The 19,758-nt window shown below is 41.3% G+C and overlaps 1 protein-coding gene across 15 annotated transcripts in view; it reads left to right on the top strand.

Annotated features, from left to right (window-relative positions):
- The window catches only part of LYRM4 (LYR motif containing 4), a 150,301-nt gene that overhangs the window by 83,521 nt on the left and 47,022 nt on the right, over window positions 1–19,758 (top strand). For 3 of the 15 annotated variants that reach the window (XM_037893204.1, XM_037893205.1, XM_043540169.1), the window contains exons 3-4: window positions 9,814–9,872; window positions 18,101–18,248. The exons of 7 other annotated variants lie outside the window; for them this stretch is intronic. In XM_037893204.1, coding sequence (XP_037749132.1) covers window positions 9,814–9,872; window positions 18,101–18,242 — 201 coding nt within the window. In that variant the 3' untranslated portion in view covers window positions 18,243–18,248. 5 more of the 15 variants (XR_006288705.1, XM_037893206.1, XM_037893210.1 and 2 more) reach the window with 4 other exon arrangements.

Genomic DNA, 19,758 nt, shown 5'->3' on the forward strand with positions numbered 1-19,758 from the left:
AAACATGGGATTTTCCCTAGAAGACCATTGGTCCATCAAGTCCAGCATCTTGCCTGGTACCTTATCCCCACTTTACTCTTCCACCACCCCAAAATACTCCTCCATAATGTACAGTTATATATAATGTACATTGTATAATTGATTAGACATATAGTGGCAGTGGTGTTCTTTCATGACTCCTACAGCATTAGATCTGAGCACTTACTACTGTGAATTACAAAGCTCTCTTTTTGAAGTGAACTCTATTTATTAGTTTTAAATTCTCCTGCCATTCAAGCTATTGAGTTATCTTATTATGGGAGAGCGCAGAAAGGAAGAACTGATCATTTTTAACTGTATCTTCCATAATAGCCTCAATCTCTTGCCCTTTAACACTTCTCCTTCCCAGGCTAACTAATCCTATCCTTCTGCAATGCAGAATTCTTCATATGTAAATCCCAATACACCTCTGGCCATCTGTGTTATCCTTCTTTGGACCTTTTAAGTCTCAGCTGTCTTATTTTTAGATGGGCAACTAAAATTGGATGCATTATTTCATATGAACATTGTTGATCTGGATAAACACATTTAAACCAGGCTCTGTACTTTCTCTCTCTCTCTCTGCTTTAACCACTGTTCATTTTGTTCATCTGTTGAGGAACAAAAATCAAGAGGACTGGTGTGTCAACATCAGTTCACAAGCAACCTGTCAATCAATCATGATCTGTTCCTATGGGGAAATCTCTACATTTTTCCTCTATGAATTATTCCTGACAGTCTTATGGTTAAAATGTTGACCTTTGCGCTCACATTTGCAGTGTATATTATGTCCATTTTTTCCCTGCTCTTATCTGAATCAGACCCAGGACCCCATAATCAGCATATTGTAAATCTATCCATCTTATATACTTACATTGGCCCCCACTATCTTAGCATTTGCTATCTTAATGTATTTGTCCTCACAACACCCCAGTGCAGAAGGGAAGATCAGAGAGGGAAGTGAGGTACATAAAAGTAAAGTGACTTGCTGAAGGTCCTAAAAGGAGTATGGGCCAGAGCAGGGAAGGGAATTGTACCCCGTCACCTAATCACTTAGACATGCTTCCTCCTGAATCACCTTTATTACTAAAGAAAAAACCATGAGATTGATAAGGAGGATAGCCTAAGAGTATCTCCCTGCCAGAAGACTCCAACTTTCTACAGCTATATAAAAGACAGTTGTGTGCCTGCCAACATGATAGTTCAGCAGTCACATTTGTGACACCACTGATATGTTTAATTGGTGTGTTGGTATTAACAAACGTGTAATGGCATAAAGCACAGAGAATTTTGTTACAGCTTTGGCAAACCTGTACTGAAAGAAAGAGTAGCACAGATGGCTGAAAATAACAGTAAAATATTCCATTACATGTCTGCAAAAATCATTAGACAGCCACTATAGATGTTATTAATGCATGAGATTCACTTGGGGAGTCACGTTTCTGTAATATGCATTAAAACAATGATCCTTTTGTTTTCAAATGGAACTGTTGCCAAATACAAACATGTATTTCTGCAGTTATGAAATGAGGTTATCAGCAATAAAGAAGATGCAATCCAGGATTACACATTTATTCTCAATGGCTTTGTTTGTCTTTTGCCAACTAACCACCGTAAGCAACTAGTAACACTACTGTTGTCTTTGGCCACCACTGCCAAAATGCAGTCTTATAAAGTTATATCACAAACCCAATATATTGGTTTGGAGCATACAGTAAATCCAGATGTGCAGAGAATTTTTAGCTAGAAGACCAAAGTATCAGAATTTGACCTATGTCTGAGAAGCAAGAATAACTTATAAGAAGCAACTGGTTAAATACAGCCTTTTATGGTTAGTGAATAATAGTTGAACCTCTTTTCATCCTGTGGTATGCGTGTGTTGTGTATTACTTTCAACCTTGAGGTTAATTCAAACATTTATGATTTACAATCCATTATATTATTAGTTATTGATTAATTTTGGATTTATTTCTGAACATTTCTTAAAGCTACCTTTATAACAAAGAAGCAGAAACTCCCTACATTTTGTCTGCAGGATTAAAAGGATGACTATATTGCAGAGCTATGTAGCAATGATCAGCCATCAGAATAATACATAGATTGTTAAACTGAGTGAAGAAATGTAGTCTTATTGATTGAAACCCCTCCCTTTCATGCTTAACAACTCTTTTTATTACTATGATTGTGGCGGGGTTTGTTTATTTTGTAGTTGCATTTCTTGGCTCTTCAAAAGCAGGAGTATAAACTGCTGCAAATAGGCAAGTTCATAAATGAGAAACTTCCATATGAATTCTCCCTTGGATTACATTTATTTTCTAGGCACCTGGATATTTTTTGGAGTATACAGTTTGACACAGATGAGGTGGATGTGTGCTTCTAGTAAGTATGAGCCAAACAAGACAAGTTGAGTGATCACATTTTGCTTTGTGGTTTTGTACCTATAAAACTTAGCCAAAAATGATGTAAGAAAATTTTTTAAAAATCTGTAACCAAATTAAAAATTAAAAAAAAAAAATCCATAACCAAAGCCTGCTCATTCTGAAGTCAGTGGTAGTTTTGTAGCTGACTTTAAGGAGGACAAGATTTTGCCTGTAGTTGAGTCTTCACTAGTAAAAGGAGAAGTGGTACTTTTACTTTTGGGTTTTCCTCGACCAGCTATATTAAGATAAAACTACCACTTGCCTTGTCTTGCTAGGATTTTACAAGATAAAGATATTATGTTAGCTATCTCTTAAAAAAAACAAAAAAAACCCACCAAAACGAAAAAAAAACCCACAAATCTTTTTAACTGTCAAGATCCAGCCAAAGTAGTAAATTAGGGATCCAGTATAGCTTAAACACAACTGATATTTGGGTGCTTTTGTCCTGTACACTGTCATTTCCTCACATGCTTGCATTAGTAAACTATTCTTGCTTCCTTTGTCCATGATCAGCACAATGGAATTTTGGCAATACTGAAAAAAGCGTCCGGTAGCTATGGAAGAAGACCTTGATAACTAAGAATAAACTAAATGAAGTCTCCTATTTATGCACCTTAGGGCAGGGCTATTCTGATTTTCGGTCAGTTGGAAAAACTGCTGTATGTTTTCTGAAAAAAGCCACTGGGAAAAGAAAAGTGAAAAAGCCCACAAATGGATTCATGTGTTAGTAGCTCTCCAGAGTGCCTTGTGTAAGCTGCATGTCATGTTTCAGCCAAAGGCTTCTTCCTGCTAAGGGCAAATTTCAACATATTTATAATAGATAGATGCAAATATAATCAAACAGTCTTCCTGAGTATTCTACCAGTGGGAAGATTGTGGAAGCAATCTTCCTTTTTAAATCAGCAGCCACAAAGCCAATTATGTCTGAGAAAGAATTTTTGAACTTTCACAATGTGCTTGGGGAGAGTTAAGTGTTAATTCTTTCTCAGCAAAATTTAAATAAAGTGTGCTGAACAGCCAGACATCAGAATTTCAAGCTAAGTGCATCTGAGCAGTTCTCTCACTTTTTTTCACTTCCTATTGATTGTCTGAGCAAATGGCGAAGACCTCCTTGTCATACTTTTTTCTTCATTTTTTTTGGAAGGCATCTGCAGTAACTTGGACTAATACTTAGCAGTTTTCAGACAAAATCAGTAGCGCTAATTGGCAATGGCAGTTTTCCCTATATGGGTTCTTGTCATTATCAGATCCTTTTTCATATAGATGCTTATCGTCATTAGGAGATCACTTGTCATTTTTTGACTGTTTTCCTCACCCTACTAACATGTGAAGGCTATAGCTATCCACTAGGGTGTTACCACATGTGAATTACCACATCTTAGCTAATGCATGTTAAAAAAAAAAAAAAAAAACTTTTTCCCTAATGAAGTCAAGTCCTAAGGGCTTGTCTACACTACCCAGATCGGCAGGCAGCGATTGATCCAACGGGGGTTGATTTATCGTGTCACCGCTGAGCGCTCTCCCGGTACTCCACCAGAACAAGGAGTGCAAGCGGAGTCAAAGGGAGAGCGTCAGCTGTCTACTTACCACAGTGACTTCAGCTGTGCTTCACGTAGCTGAAGTTCCATATCTTAGATTGACCCCGCGTGGTAGTGTTAGACAATCCCTAGTAATGGACCTGTGAGATTAAATCTCTCTGAAGGAGAATATCTAGTATGAAGTGCTTCATGATTTCCTGAACTTGCTCATTTTGTGCAGCATCGAAGCTGAAGTTATGATCAATTTCTTATCAAGTTTGTGGTTATAATTTTCTCATTGTTACCTAATAGTCATAACAAGAACTTGGATTTTCTCATCACTTCCCTTTTAACTTTTTAAATTAAAGTTTGCATACTGTAATTAATTAGTTTATAGTATTTTTAAAAGAATATCAAATAGATGTTCATGTAAATACTTCAGAGTAACATAGAAATTATTGATAAAAACAGATTTTTCACAAGTTTGCCTTTGATAGGTGAGATAGTTATCAAAACCAGATTGCCCATAGACACTATAATATTCCTATCAGACAATTTTCCCCCTCTCCTAGCCTTCATGTTTCATGATCATTCTTCCAACAGTCTTAAATAGCATGCATTTTGCCTCCATACTATTTTATAGTCCCTCTATTTCAGCTTTGATTTCCTACATGATCTTCGGTCCTCTGATGGATGTGAAGAGGTTCATAATTAAGGGGGTACATTCTGCATATTCTTCTCTTCACTCAGTCTCCTCAGCCTATCACTCCATTTTCTGCAGTACTCTGGTGGACTCCTGGCTGTTGCTCAACTTCCTTCTCCTGTGCAGTCCAAAAATGTACAATCTGTTTCTGTGCTTTTTACAGAAGTGAAAAACTTTTTCCAGCATGGGGGTAACAGAATACTGTGCTGATTTTTTGCCACAACACTAACAGCGCAGACCAATAGAGGAGGGTTATTTTTGATTATACAGGATTTACTGTCTTATAGCAGGATGTACACTGCCATTTTTATAGCCAGCACTAAAAAAAGAAGACGAATTACAAAGCAGGGCATAGATTTTTAAAAATACTTGTCAAATTATGACTCCAATAAATCATGTTTAAAAAATTTCAGATAGCAAGACTCTTGATCTTTCTGGCTTTGACATTTTTCTTCTGAAGTGTTAAGAAGACAGTAATTCTGATCTTGTTCTTTTCTTTCTTTCTTTCTTTCTTTCTTTCTTTCTCAGTTACTATAATTCTTGGTCAGAAATGTCAAGGGTTTAAAAACAAATATCTGTCGATGTACATTTCCTACATATTCCTTTCAAGGACAGGAATGAAATGTACAGCTCTTCTACAGAGATGGATTTCCACAGAGAATGTGGAACAGAGCCAGCAAATAACAATCCACATAAACAAGTGTTCTTTCTTTATAAGAGGCAGTCTTTAAGAATGAAGACAATAAAGAACATTTTTTGTCAAGTTAGTGTATGGTATGAAGGCTCAGGACCAGAAATCTTAGAAACCATCCTGAAAACAGGAGGTATATTTTACTTATCATTTATTGTAATTCTAGTACATTTTGCTACGTGTTTAGTGTATAGTACAAGATACTTTCTTTCCATTTGGGATTAGATTAACCCATTCTCTTAAGAATCTATTCATTTCACTTTAAGAAAACTATAGCAGCTACAGACATTTGCCTGAGCTCATTTCAAACAGGTGCGCTTAGGGGCGGCAGGAAAGCCCTGATTGTTACCCAAAGCACCATATCAACTGTGCTTGAGGTGGCAGAATTCCTCCCAGTTCCTTTCAAAAAGCCTTGTGTAAATTAAGGGCCTTAATGGTCACATTAGAATGAAGGCAGCAAGGTCTGTAAGAACTTGAACCAAAAAATGAATAAAAGAAAAATGTTTTATATTTGCTGTGGCTGGCATGGCAGATCTAATAATATTATGTTGTAAAATTATTAAACATTTCTGTACCTTTTGAAGCACTTGAGTTCATGATGATGTAATTACAGTGGAGTAACCTTTGGTATAGTTTCTAAAATTGAACCTATAAATATTTAATTACATGGTAAAGAATATTCTTTTAAAAAATAATAGTGTTGAACACAGATCCAATGCATTCAGAACCTGTGTAGTGATAACTACCCTATACTAAACCATACAAAATTCAATTTGCTGTTTACTTCAGCTCCACAAGTCAGTGTAAACCAGGAGGGTTACGAAATAATAACAGGACCTGCTCTTGATGGATCTCAGAGAGCTGTCACTATTACATGAGAACAGGAATTTTCTACATTTAGTAGCCATTACAAAATAACATCTGGTTTATCAAGTTAACGGTCTTATTGAATCATGTAGGTTTTCCCGTATCTCTTGGACGACACAGTCTTAAAATGCATTAATCTAATGTACACAAGCACTTCCACTGTTCTTACCACTAGGGGAGTCCAAGGTTCAAAGGAGAAGCCTTATTAGCCTTAACCAGTGCTTAATTTGTGCCAGGTCTGAGCCCTGGCATCTCTGGACTTGCCGGGTCAGTTACCGGTCTTGGCACAGGCAGCAGGAGGCCCATGCTGGCCACAGAGCGCACTTTCTGCACTGGGGCTGCAGTCCCTTCCCCCTCAGGCTCCGGTGCCGCCGCCTCGCCCACACACCCTGCGCAAGGCCGGCAGCTCGCTGATCCTGCCTGACACCCAGCGAGTGCAGCTGCGGCTAAATTGGCACAAGCTGAGCTCCCTCATCATGGACAGCAAAGTCCTTTAGGTCCAGGGATGCCACCCCCCCCAGAAGTGCTTCTGCCAGCAGTAGTGCCCCTTTCACTTCGTGGGGGGCTCTCACGAGCAAGCTGCTGTCCTCTGGAAGACCCAGGAGTGGCAGCAACTCCCGAGTGCTGGTAGAGAGGTGATGCATTAGGGACTGGGGAAGTGACCATGCAGCCAGGGCAAAGTGCGGGACGGGGAAGCTGGGCACCAAAGCAGGAGGGAAGCTCCAGGAGGCTGACAGGTACCCACTGGGGGAAGCGGAGCAGTTGGAGTGGGGTGCACAAGAGGCAACCGGCAAGAAGGCAGCACTGCGCTCCAGCCAGGGGTTGCTGACCCCCACGGTGCCCACAATCCTGGCTACCGCAGCCCCCAGCAGCAGCTGTGCTTCGTAAGGGAGGGGGCGGGGTGCTGCCTGGCCTGTCCCCCTCAGGAGACCCTCACCAGAAGGGGTGAGAGCTGGGCCCAATCATGGACCCTCTTGCGTGAGGGGTGGGGTGCTCTTCCCTCCCCTCCCCCCAGGGGATTTCAGCTGGGCAGGTGCCCCAATCCAGGCTGAGAGCCAAGCAATCCATGTTCAGGTGGCAGGGCCCACAGTCCCTTTGTACAGGAGTAATGGATCGGGTGGGGCAGCAAATTCACACACGCACATTGAGAGAGCAATGGGAATGGCTCGGGTAGGGGAGGGCAGCGCTGCTCTTCTGCGTCCCCTGCCCCATTTGGAAACCAAAACACCAGCCCCCGCAGGACATGGGGGTTTGTGATGGAGTGTGGGTTGGGGGGTACATGGGGAATAGGCAGGGTTGGGAGTGCGTGCGGAATGGGGGATAAGCAGGGTTGGGTGTATTGGTCGTGGCATAACAGTACATCAGTGCTTAATTTGTGCCTGGGCTGAGCCCCAGCACCTCTTTCTTTACAAGTTAAGCACTGGTTTCAACGTATGCTAGGTTTGGCCCAATGTGAGAAAATTAAATATTGTGGGTCATGTTCAATACTTCCACTTCTGGTTCCATAAAGTATTCTCCCCTCCAGTTCTATGTTTGGTTCATACATTCTACATGTTGAGAGGAAGGCTAGGTAGAAGGTGGTTAAGGTGACACAGAACTCAGAGTTAGGAAACCCGGATTTTGCTCCCAGCTCTCCAAGAGTCTTCCTGTGTCATCTTGGGCAAGTCACTTAACCCCTCTGAGACTCAGTTTCCCAATCTGTAAAACAGGGTGATCATGAGGAATCATTCATTAAAATTCGTAAATGGCTGTGTGATCGCATAGAAGATACTGTATAGCTGAAAAGTACTGTTTATTTTAATTTAGTATAAAATGCATAATCATAATTTTACATTGGATTTCCTTTTGCTTAATTATGATTTTTACTTAGAAAACACATTACTTAATTTCCAAGTGGTAGAATTTTTGTAACATATTTTACTAAAATGCAAAAAACTTCCAGCAATAAGATGCCTTGACAAAACAGCAGAGCCATGCATTAGTACCCCTTTATACAGCCAGCAATTACCTATCTGAGAGACTAATAAAAGCTTATATCAATAAATTCCAAGCAAGACAGGTTATTTAATGACCAAATATCCAAAGTTGCCTATTGGGTTATGTGCGCTAACCTGCACATTTACACACCCAAGAACTTGGATTTGAACTTGGAAATCTGATAGTTAGATATCCAGCTGCCCACTTTGCATACAATACCCACCTGCTGAAGTGAAGAAATAGATTGACAGAGCCAGAAGCATACCCAGAAGTCACCTACTCCAAGACAGGCCCAACAAAGAATGTAACAGAACGCCACTAGCCGTCACCTTCAGCCCCCAACTAAAACCTCTCCAGAGCATCATCAAGAATCTACGACCTATCCTGAAGGACGATCCCTCACTCTCACAGATCCTGGGAGACAGGCCAGTCCTTGCTTACAGACAGCCCCCCAATCTGAAGCAAATACTCACCAGCAACCACACACCACACAACAAAAGCACTAACCCAGGAACCTATCCTTGTAACAAAGCCCGTTGCCAACTGTCTCCACGTATCTATTCAGGGGACACCATCATAGGGCCTAATCACATCAGCCACACTATCAGAGGCTCATTCACCTGCACATCTACCAATGTGATATATGCCATCATGTGCTAGCAGTGCTCCTCTGCCATGTACATTGGTGAAACCGGACAGTCTCTATGTAAAAGAATAAATGGACACAAATCAGACGTCAAGAATTGTAACATTCAAAAACCAGTCGGAGAACACTTCAGTCTCCCTGGTCACTCAATTACAGACCTAAAAGTCGCAATATTACAACAACATAACTTCAAAAACAGACTCCAATGAGAGATTGCTGAATTGGAATTAATTTGAAAACTGGACACCATTAAATTAGGCTTGAACAAAGACTGGGAGTGGATGGGTCATTTCACAAAGTAAAACTATTTCCCCATGCTTATTTCCCCCCTCCCCCCCCCCCGTTGTTACTTTCACCTTCTTGTCAACTGTTGGAAATGGGCCATCCTGATTATCACTACAAAAGGTTTTATTCTCCTGCTGATAATAGCTCACCTTAATTGATCACTCTCATTATAGTGTGTATGGCAACACCCATTTTTTCATGTTTTGTGTGTGTGTGTACCTACTGTATTTTCCACTGCATGCATCTGATGAAATGGGTTTTAGCCTATAAAAGCTTATGCTCAAATAAATTTGTTAGTCTCTAAGGTGCCACAAGTACTCTTTGTTCACTTTGCTTGAGTAAATGCTTCCTGGAAAAGTACGTTTTGTGATGCAGAACAGTTCCTCTGAAGTGATAAGTTCCCTCAGTTCCTGTTGAACACAGTTTTTACACTTGGATGCCTGCAGTTGGGAAATCTAAATAAAACTGCTTGATTTTTCACAGGTGTTGTGAATCCATAACTCCCTTTGACCGCAGTAAGAGCTATGAGTATGCAATATGTTTGAAATCAGGCTCCTTGTGTAGTTGCCGAATATGGGTTAGGTACCTAACTTTAGGGTCAAGTTTGTAAAATTTGGCCAGCATTTTGATGGGTTTATTCTCCTTTTGCATGTTTAATTGTTATTAATATGCAGGTTATTTGCATGTAGGGAGACAAGAAGAGACCTGATAAGGCCAATGTTCTTGGAATGCCCAAGTGTAACAGCATGTAAGTTAGAAATTTTTAGTCTGTCTCTTGTGCTTCTGTTCATTTTCTGTACTGTTGATCATGGACTAAAGTCTACAGATGGAACAAAATCCTCAATTAGTAATGATTGTTTTAGGAAAATTAATAACATGTCCCCTTCATTTTGTGTTCCTTGTGGTCCTCTGCTGCAGTTCTCAAACTGTATCTGTCTGCCCTGTGTTTCCTGACTCTGCAGTTGGAATAAGGATTTGATCAGCAGGAACTAAAAGTAGCTCATGAATGCTGCCAACATTCTTATCAATGTCAAGCAGACTTGCCTACTTAAAAGTTACTTTTTGTTTACGTGAGGCAAGGCTAATTAATGTTCAAGGCCCTTCATACATTTTTGGTTTTCACTGATTTTTACCGAAAAATTTCTGGGTTTTACAAAAACTGTGGTTTCATTTTTACCAGTTGTCATCCCAGTTTTGGACCACTCAAGTAAGTGAAAATACTCATTACATGTTAGAAAATCCAGTACATTACATTAGGTGGCTGTTTATGTTAATAATAAATTAGTCTACATGTAAATGCAAGGCTGTCTGTCAAGGTAAGGCAATGTAGTGGAAGATACACACTTTCACACACTCACATGCATATGTGCACATAAGTGAACTCCCCAGACTCAGCTCCCCTCTCCAGAAGAAAGATGGAAGCTTGGTAACCTGGGTGGCCAGAGTAACCAAGCTGCCATCTCTTCTTCTGGAGCGGGCCTGGAAGCAGAAGACATGGAGGAGGCAGCTTGAGGAGCTAGCGCCTCACCTCCTCCGCCTCTTCCAGGCCCAATCTGGGAGAAGAGAAGGTGGTTCCATTCAATAACCTGGGCTGCCCAGTTTGCCAAGCCACCATCTCTCCTTCCAGAGCAAGGAGCTGGGTCAGAAGTGCACTTACTTTTCTCTGTTGGTGATTTTTCTCCCTGACTGCCGGTCCCCCATATTAATTCTGATATTTACCCAGAAAACTCTTGAGTTAATTTTTGCATTAATTTATACTGGTTTTTAAATTTTTGTATTAAACATTGATAAATTCCCAGGAAACTTTAAACACAACAAAAACTGAAAATGTAGAGCCTTGATAATGTTGTAAAGTACTTTGAAATCTTCTGAGGAAAGATAATGTTGTAAAGCTGAGAAGTATTATTATTTTTCCAAATTATGGATTTTTGAATTTTCTGTGTTGGCTGCTGCTGAAACTGGTAATTCTTGTTAAATGGCAAGTGTAGAAGATTAAGAAATATTTACGTGTCAGTGCCAAGCTAAAGCCTGTTTGTTTTGTAGGTGCTTTTATTTATTTTTATAACAAAGTAATGTATGATCTGTTTGATTTATTTGCTGGCATGTTAATTAGGTCCAGGAAGATGCATGTCCTACATATGAATTTCATGGTATATTCTACTAATTGAGATGCATAAGTTAGAGTTTCACTGGTAAATGATTGTAAGATTCAGTACAAGCAGCATGTTGCATCCATTCAAATACAGCTATTAGGAGCTAAAGAGACAATTAGCCTTAATGACTCCATGGCCAGGCCTAAAATGAACCCTAAAGATATAAATCACATAGAGGAGCAAGTTCTTATAGGTCCAAATTTCATAATTAACCTTCATAGTGCAGTGAATAAAAAAAGGGGGGGAAAATATATTTAGAAGAAATGCAATAAAATTAAATACTGAAACAACCTGACAGAAGTGTTTGATGGTATCACATTGCTATCTTGCACTGTGACTTCAAACGCTGCTTCTAGGAAACCTGTCAAATGGCCGCAGTTAGACCATGTCTGTGCTAGGGCCTTTTTAAAAAAACAAAACAAAACAAAACACCTCCCACTTTTGCTAACACTCGCTCAGGTTCGCTATTGTTACCAATACTGGGATCCCTGGTGTGCGTGAGACGCTGAGTACTACTTATGTTCTTTACCACTTGTCACATAGCCCTGCTTAGGGTAGGTCCAGTCAATATGGTGTTTATAATAGCAACAGCAGCTCAGCCAGGAGCCCATTCAGGTGCCCAGCCGTGTTGCTAACACGAGTGAAATTGAACCAGTGTTGGCAGTAGTGGGACGTTTTTAGAAAATGCCCTTCATGTAGATAGGACTGCCAGGTGTCCAATTTTTGACTGGAACCCCCGGTCGAAAGGGACCCTGGCGGCTCCAATCAGCACTGCTGACCGGGTTGTTTAAAAGTCCAGTCGGTGGCTCAGCAGGGTTAAGGCAGGCTCCCTGGCTCCACGCAGTTCCCAGAAGCAGCGGCATGTCCCCCATCCTGCTCCTACTGGTAGGGGAAACCAGGGGGCTCTGCACGCTGCCCCCGCCCCAGGAGCTGGCTCCACAGCTCCCACTGGCTGGGAACTGCAGACAATGGGCGCTGTGGGGCCGACGCCCGTGGACGGGGCAGTGCACAGAGCTGCCTGGCCTCAACTCCGCGTAGGAGCCGGAGGGAGGATATGCCGCTGCTTCTGGGAGCTGCTTGAGGTAAGCACCACCCGGAGCCTGCACCCTAACCCCCTCCCACACCCCATCCCCCTGCCCCAGCCCTGATCTTCCTCCTGCCCTCCAAACTCCTCGATCCCAGCCCGGAGCACCCTCCTATACCCCAAACCCCTCATCCTCACCCCCACACCGGAGCCCACATCCCCAGCCAGAGCCCTCACCCCCCTGCACCCCAGCCCAGAGCCCCCTCCTGCACCCTGAACCCCTCATTTTTTGGCCCCACCCCAGAGCCCACTCCCCCAGCCAGAGCCCTCACCTCCTCCCACATCCCAACCCACTGCCTCAGCACAGAGCCCCCTCCCTCACCCTGAACTCCTCATTTCTGGCCCCACCGCGGAGCCCACACACCCAGTCGGAGTCCTCGCCCCCTCCCACACCCCAACCCCCTGACCCAGCCTGGTGAAAATGAGCGAGTGAGTGAGAAGTGTGAGAGCAAGCAACAGAGGGACGGGGGAGCAGGAGGCGGGACCTCGGAGGAGGGGCAGGGCAAGGGTGTTCAGTTTTGTGCGAGTAGAAAGTTGGCAACCCTAAGTGTAGAAAGGGCTGTAGTCTGGCAATTCAGCAAATGAGGCATTTACTGTATGCTTCACTTAATGCAAGCCCTCTTGTTTTAAAATGGACATTACTTGATGAAATTCCCCCTCAACTCAAAAGCCAGCCACTAGACTCTACAAGTGATACTGTCATCTAAACACAAAATATTGTTTTGTACAATTGGCCAAGTTACCTTATGCAGAGGAGGCTAAGAATCAGTGGTCCCATTGTGTTCCCTGGCAGGAACTGAAGAATAATCTGAGAAGAAATGAAAGCCTCTCTCAGGACAATATTCCGTTAAAAATGTCATGCCCTTTAATTAACTTGGACATAGCTGTGCTGGTTTTTAGATTCATTGTAATGACTACTACCTGTTGCACATACTGTTGTATATTCTAAAAGTGTTCTTTAATCTGTAACATTTCAGTGAACTGTTCTCATTCTGGCTCATAATGTATTTTGTCAGTGCTTTATTAAAAAATTAAGAGATCAGAAAAGAATGTCATGCATTCTAAAAGAGGAAGGAAGTATTTTGGTGTAATGCACTTACTGGTTCTTGCCTGAAATATTGTTCTAGGACCCAATCAGCATTCCGTGTACACCCAACCTCTAATTGGCTTCAGTAGGAGTTTCAGATGCACAAGGAATGCAGGCTTGTGTTCCTAATCAACTATTAATGCCAATATTTTCACACATGGGTGCTTTAAAAATTGGATCCTAAATTCATATTTAGGCACCTAAATAAACACCTTGTACTGAACTGAACACCCAGGAACTCCCATTAAGTTCAGTGGCTCAATACATTTGAAAATCAGGCTGTTTAAGTGCCAAAATAAGGACTTGAATCCTGTTTTTAAGCATCCATTGTTGACAATCGTGGCATTCATTTTTTAATTTAACGCTGTGGTTGTAGGTCTATTGGTATGTTTTAATTATTATTTTGGCTGCTGATTTTTAATCCCTAACAGTTGACATGCTGTGTGATAGTTTAATAATCATGAGGCTTCTAGTTTTCAAATGTTTTATTTTGCCATTATCATTGAACAGCAGTGTGGTGGTTCCATGCAGCATCTTGTCAAATATTAGCCAGGATTTTGGTACTTACTTTAAGTTCTTTACATAGGACTTATTTAAATCCAACTCATGCTTTCTTTTTTGCTCTACTGAAACTGAGAGATACTTTCAGTTTCAAGCAGAGATGGCTCAGTATTTACCAGAGGTGATTTTTACCAGATAAAATCATGGTTCTTAGCACCTTGTGAAAAATTAGTTAGTCCCTGTTTAAGGCATTTTCTATTTTAAAACTCATTTTGTTAATGCACACCACATTACACTTAGTTTTAGTTACATATTCTAATTGTGATTACATAAGGCAGTAGATTCATAGATTAATTTAGGGTTGTGCAAATAAAAAGTAAAACTGCCAGGGGTGTAGTACTACAATATGTAATTATAATACTGAATGTTGGAATGTCTGCGTACATTTCGGTTCAGTATTTTCTAAAGGAAGCTATACATGTCATGACTCCTTTCAGTTTTCAATATTATATCATCAAAAGTCAAACACATTTCAGTTTATGACAATAAGGTGATGGTTCCCAAACTTGTTCCGCCGCTTGTGCACCGAAAGCCCCTGGCAGGCTGGGCCGGTTTGTTTACCTGCTGCGTCTGCAGGTTTGGCTGATCATGGCTCCCAGTGGCCACGGTTCGCTGCTCCAGGCCAATGGGAGCTGCTGGAAGCGGCAGCCAGTACGTCCCTCGGCCCGTGCCACTTCCAGCAGCTTCCTGCACAAGCAGCGGAACAAATTTGGGAACCACTGCAATAAGGCATAGTCATAGGCTTGAAGCATTAAATAATCAGAGCGTGCAGAGTTGCAGATTACCAATCCAGGTGCATTTGTCCATGCCACGTTCTGTAGCAGAAGATCAGCCTTGATGGAGTGGATAGGCGGAGCCTGTTCCTCAGTTTTGAATGGATGTATCCAAAGTTTGAAAAGATTTCTTCTTTGCTTGCTGAATTTGTTGGACACTTACTCTATTATTTTTCCCAGTTTCCCATTTAAGCCAGTATTTACCAGCGCCCTGTCCTAAACTAGTTTTTCCTGGGAAAAAGCCAACCCTGGTTTCAAGGAAGAACACGTTAAATGTGTTTTTATAAAATGTGAGCAGTCTTCACAAGTACTCTCTAAATGTACTAAAATGCTGATCCTTTAGAGAAATGGGGGAAATATTTTTAATTATTAAACACATGATTGAAAGGCCATCTTTTTTTCTTTTTTATAATACAAACAAACAGTTGCAAATACAGCATTTCTAAAAGCTATGCTATAGCTGAAACAGAAGTTATGGGTTTGTTGCAGGAATTTAGGGCCTCTGTTATGGAGATCAGACTTCTGTTCCATCTACACAGCCTGTGGTAAGTGTGCCTCCTGACTCCAGGTTGACAGATTCAGGCTCACACTGCTGGGCTAAAAATAGCTGTGTGGACATTGCGCCACAGGCTGGATCTTGGGATCTGAAGCCTCGGGAAGGGAGTGGCTTTAGAGCCCAAGTGCCAGCCTGAGCTACAACTTCAAAGTACTGTCTACACAGCTATTTTTAGAGTGGTAGTGCAACCTGCATAAACCCATGTCTGTTGACCTGGGCTAGGAGGCTTGCTGCCGTGGGCTGTGTAGATGCACCCTAAATGATCACAATGATCCCTTTTGGCCTTCAGATCTATGAATTTGAATTTGTAACTGTTAATGTTGAGGACGTTTGTTTTTTTTAAAACTTTTTAACAGAGGGCCACTTACTGCTAACTGTAGTGATTACACTTCTAATGTGAATTTACCGTGTCTTCTAAGAATGTGAAGGCACTTGACATTTCCTATAAATGTAAAAGAGAAGAAGAAGAGAGCTAGACAGTTCCAATACTATTGGATGAATAATTGCAAACCATTATGGACAATATTTTGGTGTGTTCTGAATGAACAGGGACTATATTTCTATCACTTTTTCTAAAATCTGCATCCAGCCTATGCTGCTTTACCCTTTGAAATGGAAGGACTGTCTAGAGTTGCCAATTGGGGGGGTTCATCACATGACAATCTTTAATTAAAGATTAGTCTTTAATTCCTGGAAACTCCAGGACAGTCCTGGAGGGTTGGTAACCTTAGGACTGTCAGATCTTTTACACCGTTTGCTTTACGCCATGACTCTTGTTATAGTCCAGGCAGCATATTTTGAACCAGGCAGTCTTCCTCAGTGGTGCCAATGCAACCGTGTCATCTCAAGGAGCGCTTGGTGGCTCATGAGGCAAGAGAAGATACTATAAATGACTGGCTCAGCAAAACCCCAGCTAAACATTAAAAGTGTTACTTTACTGAGACGAAATGTAGATGCGGGAATACATTCCCCCTTTGTTGTTATTTCATTATTAAAGTAAGTGTGTGTGTATGTGTGTGTGTGGTGGTTGGGTTAGTGCTAAATTGATGAGCTCATATTTCATAAGCTCATAAGATTGAATGGTATAGAATAAAATCAATGTTTCTGTTAATTAAGTTTTTTGGGTGGTGGGAAGACCAAATGGCATTGCAAAGTCATTTCAAACTTTCATATGTATATTGACTAAAATTATTGGCTTGAAGATTTGAAATCTCTACTATAGAGATTTTTCTTTTGTTTTAAAGGAGAAGCAAAATACATTGAATGTTCTCTAAAAGCTGATTCTCTGCATTTATGACACAAGGGAGATGGTTCTTGGTGGATATAAAATAATGGCATTAACATTAATGTCAAATATTCTGAGCATTTAAGTGCAGTGTTTTCTTTGCTAGTGGTTAAACTCCTCCACCCACTGGGTCCTCCTTCAAAGGCTCTTCCTGATTTGGAATAGTGGGTCATTTCAAATGTACTGGAAATTTGTGCTGGTATCTTTTTATATCACAGGTTTTTTTTAAATTACCGTTTGTTCTCTATTTTATTAAAAGATTGTCTAAATTTCCCTTTTTAAAAATATTCATCATGTTTATAATTCTGGTTGTGCTAATAGATTTATTGTTGCTGAATAAGTGTTGATAATACTTTGATGATGGTGCATTAAGTAAGCAAGTGGGATTCTTCCTCTTCAGTTGCAGTTTCCCCCACTCCCCAAAATCCCTGCCTTTGTTTTTGTTCATGGAGAAATGTTTACCTAATTCAGGGGTGGCCAACCTGAGACTGAGAAGGAGCCAGAATTAACCAATGTACGTTGCCAAAGAGCCACAGTAATACGTCAGCAGCCCCCCATCAGCACCCCCACTCCCTGCTCCCAGCGCCTCTCGCCCACCGGCAGCCCCGCTGATCAGCGCCAGCGCCTTCCCCTTCCTCCCTGCACCTCCCGATCAGCTGTTTGGTGGTGTGCAGGAGGCTTGGAGGGGGAGGGGAAGGAGTGAGGGCATAGCAGGCTCAGGGGACGGGGTGGAGTAGGCCTGTGGCAGAATCAGGGGTTGAGCAGTGGGCACCCCCCAGCACATTGGAAAGTTGGTGCCTGTAGCTCCAGCCCCAGAGTCAGTGCCTGTACAAGGAGCCGCATATTAACTTCTGAAGAGCCGCATGTGGCTCTGGAGCCACAGGTTAGCCACCCTCTGCCCTAACTCATGGAGGCGGATGGGTCTTTGTTGTTATTTAATGCAGTCATTTAGACTCTACTGGCTTGATTTTTGCTTTAGAATCCTTACTAAAGCAATCTAGGGCCCTCTAATAACACCCCACACTGGTGTAATGTTGCTCCCATCTTGGCACAGGTCCTGTATGAAGTCACTATTCAGACGTGTTGTAAGAGGATGAAACTTCATGGGTTGGGCTGCTGAGAGAGCATACCACGTAAAATAGTCCCTACCTGATTTCACCTCTCCCGACTGACTGATACCCTTAGTGCACGTGTGAATTTTTCTAGGTCTGAATTTGGCCCAACATCCCTGCAGTGCAGGAACATAACCGTTGTTAATATTTTATCAGGATTCTTTTCCAAACCCCTTTTATATATTATGTTGGCAAGAAAGCAAAGGAGCTGGAAAACATGCATGAAGAGTCCGAAACTTGCGCATGGGGAGAGTGATGCCTTTGTGACATGCTCCTCCATGACCCTATTCAAGACCAGTGGGCTTAAGACTCATTCTGCAGCCCTTCAAACATTTGATGTGAAAGGGAACTTGTCATTACTACAGGCCTGAGTTGTCCGTGCCAAGTTGGGGAGAAGGGACCCTCAGTAAAAGAGGTTATGCTGAATATTGCTTGAGCTACAGAAGATATAAATGTGCTGCAGATGTACTACTTGAGGAAGTTTTCCTGAAAGAGCAGTTGCATTAAATAGAGGTAAATAGTGTTGACTTTTGAAAGGTATTTAACTCACGTGTTACTTTGCTTTTAAAAGATGTTCCATGTTAGAAGTGTTTTGCTCTTCTGAATATTTCAGTTCTTTAAAATCTGGCACAGATTAAAGTAGAATATCTTTGGAGTCCTGGCCTCTGAATTGGAGGGGGCCTTCATCAGATGAATAATTAATGGGGCCTTTCCTAACTAGTCCTTGAGGAGAGAACACTGAGCAAGGACCAGTCTGTGCAGGGTGGACTATGCTGGGCTGCTTGGGTGGGACAGATGCATTAATTTATTGGGCCTCGGAGGTAACACCTATTAGACACGGAGTGAGTTTGGGAATATTTGGAATAAAGGAAGTTTTTTTAAGTCAATCCAGGGGTTGAGGCTGGCCTGAGTAATCTGAGTAAAGGAACAGAAGTCTTTTAAGAGAGCACTTATAATGGGGGGTGCAAAGTTTTGGTCAACCCAAGCCCTATTTAGGTTTAATTGACTTCTGTTTATGAAGGTTGATTTCTCTGCCTTTATAAACACTGCCTAATAAAAAAAGTTCAAAGAAAAACTATTTTTGATGGGATCAGGACTGATTTTATCATTATTGTTCATAAGATCAGCTTGCATGTGAAGCTCTGTAATATAGTTGTAAATTGACTCGGGAAAGGAACATTTTTGACTAAGGGTGTGTCTTCACAGCACAGTTAGCTCAAGTTGTAACAAAAGTGTAACCCCAGCATAGTTCCTGTCCACACACAAATCTCTAGCTTGAGTAAAGTGGTGCTTTAATGTACAGCTAGCCTGGCCCATCTGAGAGGGGTTGAAGCATGAGTAATGCTGATTCTTGAGCTAATAATGCTATGGGGATGCAACAGGTTGAGTAAGAACAACTCATGAGGAGTCACTTTGCTAATCCAGTCACTCTGCACTGCTAATCAGATCATTCTGTGTAGCTCTACTGTTGTTTTGCGATGTCATCGCTCACACTCCTAGTCTAGCTCGAATATAGTAACTCAACTATACTCTAACTCGAGCTAACTTTCAGTGAAGACCAGCCCTAACATACAGTCTGCCTCTTACTGTATCCCTTGTTACTTTAAACTGTATTTATCTTGAGGCTGAAGAAAAGATTGAATTGATGTCCATGAATGTCAACCAGCGCAAAGTGATTCAAAAATTATGGCTGAACGTGATACCAACCACAGTGGATGCTAATATTTAATGCTTCATACTTACCTAAAGTGGAGATTTTAGTATCTACATTATAAAAACTTTGTTCTAAGTAAAATAAAACCACGAGAGCTCTACTTATTGCTAATTATACAGTTATTTTAATAGGTAGAACTAATAAAAATAAATACTTGATAAAATTAACTTACATCCGTCAAATTTTACTCAAATAGTTATTGTTAAAGTTTTTTCATAAGACTAGAAATTACCCCCAAGTAGTGTTGATGGGTTCATAGTCCACAATGTGTCTTGGAAATACCTATTCTCGGTAGATTTACAGTTCTCA

The sequence above is a fragment of the Chelonia mydas genome, chromosome 2 (assembly GCF_015237465.2).
Source record: "Chelonia mydas isolate rCheMyd1 chromosome 2, rCheMyd1.pri.v2, whole genome shotgun sequence".
In the NCBI taxonomy this organism is placed as follows: domain Eukaryota; kingdom Metazoa; phylum Chordata; order Testudines; family Cheloniidae; genus Chelonia; species Chelonia mydas.